At 33.7% G+C, this 11641-nt stretch overlaps 1 protein-coding gene across 1 annotated transcript; it reads right to left on the reverse strand.

Annotated features, from left to right (window-relative positions):
- Positions 1–10879: 10879 nt before the first annotated feature.
- On the reverse strand, positions 10880–11422 carry LOC111392617 (protein EIN4-like). Its single transcript, XM_023017988.1, has one exon. It carries the CDS (start codon positions 11420–11422, stop codon positions 10880–10882), a length of 543 nt encoding a protein of 180 aa, XP_022873756.1.
- Between the last annotated feature and the right edge of the window lie 219 nt (positions 11423–11641).

The raw sequence follows: 11641 nt of genomic DNA on the forward strand, positions 1-11641 counted from the left end.
TTAGCAATGAGAAGTGGTTTTGTCAACATATCAGCATGATTATCCTTGGTATCAACCTTGCTCACTATAATATCACTATGTGCAATCACTTCATGCACAAGATGGTACCTCACATTAATGTACATAGTCCTTTTGTGAAATATATGATCCTTAGTTAGAAAAATAACATTCTAACTATCACAATATACTGTAGAAATCTACAAGTCTTAATTGATTTCACCAATCAATCATCTCAATCGCATAGTCTTCTTATATGCCTCTGTAATGGCCATGTACTGTAACCCCTATAGTAGACAATGCTATTGTATTCAAGCAAAGTAGCTTTTCAGTTGATAACACTACCTTCAAGGGTAAACGCATACCCTATAAGAGATATCCTCTTTATCAAGATCTCCTGTGTAATCTAAATTTCATACCTAATGACTCCATCTGTATTTCTACGAAAATGCAAGCCAACATTAGTAGAACTTCTCAAGTATTAGATTATTCACTTCACTGTTTTTCAATGTTCTTTGTCAGGATTTGCCATATACGTACTAACTTTGCTGACTACATGTGCTAAATCTGATCTTGTACAAATCATAGCATACATAAGTAAACCAACTGTAGTAGAATAAAAAACTTGAGACATTAAATCAATGTCTTCATCTAACTAAGTACACAAGCTAGACAATAACTTAAAGTGGGTAACAACCAAGGGAATATTAATAGGTTTTGTATTTAGCATATTGAACCTATGGTTTAGAATGTACCATTTCTAATTCAAATACAATTTACCAGCTTTACTGTATCCTTCTAAATCTCCATACCAAGAATCTTTCGTGTCACACCAAGTCTTTCATCTCAAACTCCTCACAAAGCTGAGCTTTTACTTTTATAACATTTACTTTATCCTTGGTTGCTATGATCATATCATCAACATATACAAGAAATATGTAATCGATCCATTAATTCCTTACTGAAGTATACACAACTAGTCAAGAATGTATCAAACCTTTTATACCACTACTTCGACGACAGATTTAGTCCATACAAGGACTTATTCAACAAGCACACAGTCTTCCTTCCAAAATTTATAAAACCCTCTGGTTGTTTCATGTAAATGCTCTTCTCGAGTTCTCTATGTAAAGATGCTATCTTGACATCCATCTGCTCAAGCTCCAAATTATATTTAGTCACAACCCTAAGTAAAGTTCAAATTAAACTATGCTTCACGACTGATGAAAATACATCTATGAAGTCAACAAGTGGAATATAAGTATAGCCCTTTGCTACCAATCTAGCCTTATACCTTGCATCTTCAATCCTTGATATCCATTTCTTCCTTTGGAATACCTATATTTTTTTCTTTAGGTAATTTCACCAAGTCCCAAATACTGTTTTATTCAATGACCCCATCTCTTTCCGCATAGCAATTGGCCATTTGCTAAATTAACCACAACTAACTATTAATATGTAGCAGGTTTCTCAATGAAATCAATACTTTCAGCCACACTCAATGCATAAGCTATGAAGTTTATCCCTTCCTTCTTCTACGAAGGTCTAATTTGTTTGTGAGGTACATTTTTAACAATCGAATATTGTTGTGGTGCTAGTGGTGTAGGCAAAGTGTTAATGTATGTTAGCTCTAAAGTAGACTAGTCTGAAGTATACTATTGTGAAGCTTCTAATAGTTCTTTTGATCCAATTTTCAACTCCACCTGAGTTGAATGATTATGTTCCTCAATTTCACCATAATCTCTACCAAATGAACCATGAATCATAGCAAGTTGATCAAATACTACATCTCCATTGACCACCACATTTTGCGTCTCAGGACACCACAACTTACACCTCTTCACACTTGATTTATACTCAAAAAATGTACTTTTTAGACCTAGGCTACAAGTTTTCATTATCCACGTGAGTATAAGTCAATCACCCAAAAATTTTAAAATCAAAATAACAAGAAGGTTTTTTAGACCATACCTCTTCTAGTGTTGTTTTCTCAATAGCAACTAAGGGTGAACAATTAATTAGAAACCAAGCTATAATAACAAATTTAGCTTAAAAAATCTTAGGCAACCTAGAATTTCAAAGCGTACAATGGACATTTTCTGTCAAAGTTCTAATCATTTACTCAACCACACCATTTTGTTGCAAAATTTCAAACATGTCAAGTATCTCAAGATACCTTCAACCCTGCAGAAGCTAGTGAATTCATCTAAACAAAACTCTAACCTGTTATCTGTGCATAGATGTTTCATCTGCTTTTCTGACTGCATTCTATTATTGTTTTCCATTTCTTGAAGATCCCCAAGTACATCACTCTTCTGTTTCAATAAGAATACCCAAACGTCTACGGAGAAATCATCAATTACTATCAACAAATTATATACACCTCATTTAGTAGGTATCCATACTAGTCCCTAAAGATCTGAATAGGTATATTCAAGTATTCCTTTTGTATTGTGTCTTCTTTTAGTGAATCTAAATCTTTTCTGCTTCCCAAAGATATAATGATGACAAAACTTTATCTTACTAGTCTTCTGTCCATCAAGAAGTCTCTTCCTACTCAATTCTACCATACCATTTTCATTCATATGCCCAAGTCGTATATGCCAAAGTTTTGTAACTACTTTATCTATCAAAAAAAGAAGTGGAAATTGTTGCATCTTCTATAACTGTAAAATGTATAATTTTGTAGAGCTTTTTTATCCTTTCATGACAACAAAAGCAACCCGACTCACCTTCAAAACTCCACCTTTACCAATATATCTATAACCCTTTGAGTCAAGTGTGCTCAAAGATATGAGATTCCACTTCAGTTTTCGAACATGCCTTCTATTGGACATGTATGAAAAATACAAGCTGAGCCAAGAACTCATTCCTCACAAATTTTGGACCCCATGTCAGAAATTATAAGAAGCTCCCCGTTCACTTTTTCCATCTTCCACAACATTAGCCTTCGCTGTATTCTTAGGTTGCTTTCTCTTTATCAGTAGTACCAGCAGCCTTGTTTTCATTTTTCAAAGCATAGAAATAAGTTTTTATGTGCCCATTCTTCTAGAAAAAAATGTCATATTTTCTCTGCATGTCTGGATTTTGATCTGTCCCTTATATTGCTACCAAGATTCATATCTTAATTTCTCCCACTAATAACCAGGCCTTTAGCCTGACGCCCAGATCCACTTGTGAAATTCCTCATTTGCTCTTAGATGATAAAGCATCATACACCTCACCCACAATAAAAGTACCTCGAATATAGAGAATAGTATCTTTAAAAGTCACATATGATGGTAGTAAGGAACAAAACAACATGAACACCAAGTCATCCTCATCATACTTAACCTCCAGTGTTTCCAAATCGACCATGATTTTACCTTTGGACTCCAGTGAGAATACAAGTGCTACTTCAAGTTTAACTTACAAGTCAAGCTTTTTGTCATATGAAGCTACTCCAATTTCAACCACAACGCAACGATACTTTTTCATTTAAAAGATCCTAAAAATTTGATTTGATAGATGTATATGAATTCGAGATTGGACTTTTTGATCTTTACGTTGCTTTTCATCCTGCGTTTATATTGAAGGCATCTTATCAAAACCAAGCAAGACTTCCTCCAAATCCATCTACATGAGAACTTTTCACATCTTTATTTGCCATAGAGTAAATCCCATGTTTTGATCCAATAACTTGATATTGTATTTCATCATTGTAATGTGAAATTAACCATGCTCTGATATAATGAGACCAAGGGCAGTGAGGGCAATCGAAGTGAAGGTTTGGGTTAGCATAATCGGGGACCGCAAAGTTGCATTAGCTCGGAACTCCACTCCAAAGTTCCAAGTGAGATTGGGACTACGTATTAGGTGAATCAATTATTCGTTCGTTCAAGTTCAGGAGAAGGAGAGGCCTAAGCATCCCAAACAAATTTATTAGGTTAATGTACGATAAGAGATGTGGAGACATAGGCTTAGTCAAATTTATACTTGGTCTTGAATCAAGAAAGATGGCCTTTCACCAACGAGACTCGTCAAAAGATTAATGAAAGGCTGCCTAGTTACAAACAACTACCGGCTTTGGTAGTGCCCTAGCAAGCAAAGGAAATCCTACTTAATAGATAGAAATGTGGTGATCTATCAAATCTATGCTAGGGCATGAACTCCACTTTTGTTGGTATCCTTTGAATGCATGCAAATTTCTCTTTCAAGGCAATCAAGTCAAATATAGTTTAGGGAAAAATTATGCCTACGCCTTATAACAAAAGGGAAATCGACCGATAAAAGAAACCTTCATCCCTCCTCGGCAGGCCTTAAGTGTAATCAGACTCCCAGTTACTCCGCGATCATCTACTAAGTTGCTCTCTAGAAACCCTTACGGTGAGGCAGAGACAAACATCCATGTATCCACAACCCCTTTACGAGGTGGGATGACAGGTTCCTATATGAGTTTGGAAGGAGTCAAAGACTCATGGAACACAACTGGCAGTAATACATCGAGATGGAGTATCCTAATTGACCCACAGCCAAAGGGGACCTAGTACTCGCCCTATATCTCGTTTCTTTCAATTACATCAAAAAAGACTCTTTCTCTCCTGTCTCTTTTCATCGGGCTCCACCTTCCAATCCTTCCCTTTGTTAAAGAAATGCCTTATTTTGGAACGCTAGTTAATCACAAGATAATGACAATAATTAAATAAACAAAACTATAACAAGGACACCAAAATTTATGTGAAAATTCAAAATTCAAGATGGAAAAAAACCATAGGTGGATGAGGAGAAATTCACCATAATCAATAAGCTAAGATAGGCAAACAATAGCTCTGCCGCTCGAGAAACAAGTTAACGGCGAGCTAGCGAAAATGCACCGATTTTTCTTCACAATTTATAATTTTGATATCTTCAAGACCATTTCAACCAAAACTCCAATACAAAATAGAATTTGGGTCAAAATACAGCATTTTTAATCAAGATTTTTGCGGGAAGTAGTTCATTTCCTTTTATCAGTAAGTTTTTTAACTGTATCTTTGTCCTTTCAAAGTCAATTCATGCTCAATGCTCCTTGGTATCACCATCTTAGATTTGGGTTTGTAAAATGAATGTTATTTGTAAATCATTGTGTACATAATAGTGTGCATATAGATGACATGGAAGAGAGAAATTCTGGAAGTGTGAACTACTTGAAAATGTATAGAATTGGGTTGGGTTTTGTTAATGATTGGACTATGTAGGCGGTTCGATGAGGTGGTAGTCGATGGAGGAGAGAATCTTCCAATAACGAAGTTGAGGAAATGGAAGATTGTAATTGATTTCTTATTCCACGATTTTGAGATTTTGTAATGGATATGAGATTAGAATTTGCATGATTTCTCTTAATTTTCTCGCACTTTTATCACTCTAATGAAGGGACACATGTAATTAAATTTGTCCTTTAACATGTCCGCATTAGCCCTAATATTCTATTAATTCATATCAATACAAACATAATAGATAATAAACCCTATTGCCACCAACTAACGTATGAATTGGAGTTAATTTTGCGTCAAAATGCTGTCTAATTTTCAAGAATTATTTACATAAATTATCCTTTAAGCACTTGGATCGTCAAATTTCAAACAAATGATATTAACAAAATTACCAACAGTATATTTAGTACATTAAATTAAATTAAACATAAATAAATAAAAGAATTGATAGAGTCGGTTACACTTTATTTTTGTTTCGACACTCCAGTCATTTTTTCGTAAGTAGGAGATGATAATAGAATTTGAAAGAATTTCAATGAAAAGCGTATATCCAAGATAATATATCTGTGCTACTATTCCCTGTCTTAATATATGGAGTATCTCATTGTTGAGCTTTGGGATTAAGAAGCGACAATCTTCAAGTAAATCTCTATTAAAATTTTGTTATATATCTACTTCTTTTACTAAGTAAATGGTCTCAATTGAATCCGTCTCTAACACAACGTTTATCCAGCCTTTATCGCTAATTCGTGATAAACCTCGACACATGCACCCGTCTCTTTTTCTTGATTATAAACATTTGATAGATGTAACATACCAACATAGTTTCTATGCTAAATTAATCCGGGATGAGTATGGATTTACGACTCTGTCTAGTGTTTTAAAAAGGGTAAAACAAGATTAAATGGCAAGTCTAAGATTCGCGCCTAGATGATGGTTAAGCAAAGTTTTTAAAATACTAATTCTATCATCGTAGAAATTAAGTGTCTATCTAGTGGAAATTCTCATTTTAATTTATAGAGAAATTGTTACCGTTACTTTTCAGTTTGACAAGCATTTATGACAAGAAATCAGAGATGGCAGCCGCAATGTTGGACCAATTTAGGGTAGAATAACCATTTTGCTCTAAACAATTAAATCATTGTTTATGATAAATAGACAATTTATGTATTTAATTGGTAAATCTTCAGACATTGCTATCAACTTGAGTCCCATATACCAGTGGGTAACAATATGATAATTGCTCAAAATCAACAAAAAATCGCTACCAGACAGCACCTAAGAATCTATATTTCCTGAAATTCTTAAATAAAATCAGTTTTAAGAAGCAATATACAAATGGTCATAGATTGTCTCCACCACAAGATTGATTAAACAATTCCTATTAATTTATGTAGCATGAGATCTATGGGGGTTAGATCTTGGTCAAGATCGATGCAAGTCAATAATATCGTTTACTAAATTATGAAAAAATAATTATTCTTGATTGATTGAATTAAGTAGGACTAATTTAAAAAATTTTGGCCCACTTTGATAATACTTTTTTAATTAGAGACAGCAGAATCCAACTTCTCTCCCAAATAAGCAAAATTAACTTATTTTATAAGCCCGGTGTGCATTGAAACTTGAACAACTCTTCCATATCGGTTTAATTATTACAATGTTGTACTTCAAATATATGATAAGGATATGACATTTATGTCATTTCATTACATTAATTATACGGTATTAAATAAACAAGGGAAAAATTAAAATTATGTTAATAAATATTTCAATCTTCTTTTATATATAAAAATTATTTAATATCATTCAATATATCTAATCGAACACGTCATTATTGTATACAATATAGTAATACAAGATGTAGATATGTATAATTAGTCCAAATGAATATCATCATATGATGTTTCATACTAAAATCAATCATTCATTTTCTTCCATGCTTCTTTCGTAACTTGAAATCGATGAAGAAAATAGAGAAACACCTTACTTTAAGTACAATCTAAGCATCTTGAATTAAGGTACTTTCGTTTCATTTCATGGAAGTTTTTATTAAATATAATACCAAGTTGAGTACAATTCTTACTAGTTTTCAAATTCCACCGGGCCGTTCTCAAGGGAATATGATAATTACAGTCTGATTGGGAGTGATTTTCTGACCCAAAAAATTGATTTTTTGATCGTTATTTTACTATTTCAACCGTCATATTTGACTTCTTCTCTCACAGATAAATCTTATTTTTCTCATAGCGGTCAAAAAAATAATTCTCAAAATCACTCTCAAACAGGCTCTTAGTCTACTAATAAAGTCAAATACAGAAGCCTTTGTCTTTTCTTCATGTAAAAAAATTTATATAATATGAAAATTTACATCAACTGTGGTCTGGATTCCCAGCATATATACACATCTTTTGCTGTCAAGTTGGTTTAGTTTAATGCATGAGAAGACTCTAAAGTATTATTTAATTATTGCATACAGATCCCTTGGTACAAAAGTTTAGTGGAATGTGTCGATCGATGCGAATTATTATTGTTCTTTTTTTGCTTTACTGAATACATTGATCCAAATGCTTGATGTGATCACTATTTGAGGTGAGGGTATGTTTGAACTTCATTTTCTGGGAGAATAGATTTTTAATAGTGATTTTTTGGAAAAATGCATGATTAAAAAATATAAAAATAATTTGAATTTACTTATAAAATTATTTTATTTAAAAAAAATTTCTAATTAAAAATAAGTTTTAAAAAAATAAAAATGAGAATCAAACAAGTCGACGTTCTTTTAAACTGTTTCAACCCAGAATGGGAAGCATGCATACCAATCCTACATGATTTCCTATTTTCTTCCCTTTAAATTAGATCCATGTGAGCATACTGACGTGGGCTCCATTTGTCAAAAATCAAGAATTTGAAATTAACTTCACATTGAAAATATACTTCAAGTTCAATTAACAAAACACATACGTTTTTTATTTTTTTATTTTTGCGCCCCGGATCATAGTTCGGTAGTGTAAAGGATAGGAGTGAGGTTATCTCACGCCTTGTTGGCAGCCGCAGTGTGAGGGTTCGATTCCTGAAACATGAAATTTGACTCCTTGTAGGCGCAGTGTACAAACAGCTCTTGTTCCCTGACCTGTTGGGGGCACATCCCGAGATTTATCTCCCTCACAAAGCTCTAGGTACAGGGCGGTGGGGCCCCTCAAGATTGGGGTTTAACCTTTATTATTATTATTTAAAAAAAAACAAAACAAAACAAAACAAAACAACAAAACATGTACGGGTAAATTCCAACGTGAAAGTCTATCGATGACAAAAATGTTGAATTTAGGTGACAATGAGGTAAATATTTATTGTCCAATAAAATTGAAATGCTTAAAATTAATTGTACTCTGAGGGAAGCTCGATGTCACCATGCTAATCACCCGTGATTATATATAACATTATTCTATATATATATATTCAAAATAAAATTCCTAAAATATACGTTCAAGGTGATGTATCTAAGCAAAATCCATCAATTATGTTGACAAGGAATTCACCAACCTAGTCACACTAAATGATTTTAGATAAGCCAGTGCCCAATAGGATGGAGACACGAATTCGCCCTTATTGGAATTGATTGAAAAGAAATAATGGGTTGAAAATTAATTAATTTAAAGGAACCATAAAAGAGTGGTCTTTGTTACATCAAAATTCATTAACAATGATATAAACTTGGAATATTCAATGTCCATTTGCAATGGAATATCAAAGCAAACTTTATCTTTGAAGTGACCTCAAATGGGAAAATTCCAATCTTCTCCAATATGCATGTTTGCCGGCAAATCGACAAGTAAAATAATGTTCTTACACGCTTATTTGACAAATATAGCAAAATATACTATTAATAAACACGATCTTTTTTTTTTTTTTTTTTAGTGCACTTGAGAATATTCGGTTTTAAAAAAAAAAAAAAAAAATTGTTAAAAATCTTCTATGCCTGTACCCATCAATCTTGCCTACCTTGCATGATATTTTATACCAAACATGCTATATATACAAAATTATCCCATCAAATATTGGGAAAAACTTATTAGGATAGGGCATATGTGCATAAGGGATGGAACCCAAGTAACGAAAACACTTATTTCTTGTATTGTAGTGTCTAAACGATATTGGATATAATTAAAGACGAAAGAACTCAAATCTTGTCCATTGTACCTCTTGATTGTCATGGCTAACGAGGTCCACCCTAATTGGGACATCATATATATATATAAGCCATCCCATAAAATATCAGGAGAAACCTAGTGGACAGGGCATGTGGACACCATGGATTGTACCCAAGTGGTATATATATATATATATATATATATAGAGAGAGAGAGAGAGAGAGAGAGAGAGAGAGAGAGAGAGAGCGGTACTCTAATTAAATTCATGCATGGTTTTTCATTTTTTCCAATTGTTCACAGTAACACACATGCTGAGTCTCTTTGCCCATACCCACCATGTATCATTTGCACTTCCCAAACACAACAAAGAGCACATACCTCCCACCAGGAAGCACATGCTCCACATGCAAGTAGCTATATGTAGGTTAAACGTAGTAAAGTCGAACTCATATACACTTCCGACTACAGAATATCGGAGAATATCATAAAAGATATACATTGCATACAAATAAAGAACAATGATGTCATAGTCAGCGATAAGGTTGATCACAATTGAGTCAAACTCAGTCACACACACGAAGAATGGGATAATATCAGATCAGAACACACACAAACTCCAACATAAGCTTCAGTGTGATAGTGATACCATAGACACTGATAAAGAAGGCCAAAACAAGATGTGAGAGTCTATTCACTAGAGTTTTTAGTACCTGGCACTGATGAATTCTAGGGGCATGCGTTTTTTGTCTTCATGATTAATTGGGCTGTGGAGCTTTCCTATTCATCTCATCAAATGCTTATGTTGACCTGTCGACAAGTACTTGAAACGGAACTATTATAGTGATGCGCAGAGCACCAACAAATGGCTTGCATAGATAAGGGAGCATTCTACGAAGCTTATCAAGAAACCAACATATTCGATGGCCAAGTAATGACAGCGGCAACATAATGTATTTACCAAAATGGGAAAAAAATCAATGATTTCCTATAATACTAAATTCAGTGTTAAGCAGGTTTTAACACTGACTTTAGTCAAATTTGCAACTGTAATCCAAAAACTCGTATCAGCATATCTCAGACTAGAACACTGCAGTTCCCATCACATTATTTTGAACTCTAAACTACTATAAACCTTCAGGTTGAAAAATCGACTTCCTATTTTATGTATATTGCTGTCGAACCAAAAACAGTTACAGAAAAGAAAAAGAAAAGCTATAGAGTATTTGTACTTTTTACATAACTTGTTGCTTGTCACATGGACTTTTCACGACAAAAAGGAAATGGCTCCTAAGTATGTGCATAAAGGCAATGAAAGAGAGAATGAATCTTTTCTATTACCATTTTGACTATTACTGTTGTTAATGTAACATCTCTCTGCTGAATACTTGGTGGAGATCATATATATAGAAAAGTAATTCTCTTAGTTAATTCTAAAAATTTGACATTTATGTTCTCAATCAAACTGACACCATAGTTCTCCACAGTATAGCAATACTATCATCATGACAAAATTTTATTTGCCTGCAGAAGGACTCTTTTAATCTCACCGGCAATACCCTGTAAGGAACCTGGTTTTTGAATAACACCATTCATTCCTATTTGCATGCATCTTTCTCGCATATCTTCATCATCACTTGCAGTCAAGGCAATGATCAATGGCCAGCTGCGGCTACGAAACTTCCGAATTCTCATGGTTACTTCAAAGCCATCCAAGTCAGGCATGTGAAGGTCCAAAAGAACAATTTGATACTTATTTACCACAGGACCAAGAGTGCTAAGGCATCCGTATCCAGATGACACGGCAGAGACAACACACCCTAGCTTCTCAAGCAACTTCCGCGTCACAGCTCTGTTCACATTATCACCATCAACTAATAGAACTTTGAGGCCACTTAAAAGAGAGTCTGAATGCAGATGTTCTGAAGGTCCCCCATGTTCTGAACTGTTGGTTAATATGGATGGCCGGGTTTGGAACCGTAAAACAAGTGCTATGCTTTGATCAAAACCCTCTGGATTTGGTATCACCCATATGTCTCCTTGCATTAACTGCACATGGTAATGGGAAGGAAATAAATGATTTAAACATATAAAGAATCAAGACAGGAAAAGAAAGGGAAAGATAACTTCAAAAAATTATATAATTAAATACACAGATGCAACCTAAACAATCTCTTCCTCTATTACAATTCAGTGAAAAGTATATTGTCTTGCATAGATTTTATGTATATTTAAAAAAAAAAATATATATATATATATATATAT

Source organism: Olea europaea, chromosome 4 (assembly GCF_002742605.1).
Source record: "Olea europaea var. sylvestris chromosome 4, O_europaea_v1, whole genome shotgun sequence".
NCBI classification, from domain to species: Eukaryota; Viridiplantae; Streptophyta; class Magnoliopsida; order Lamiales; family Oleaceae; genus Olea; species Olea europaea.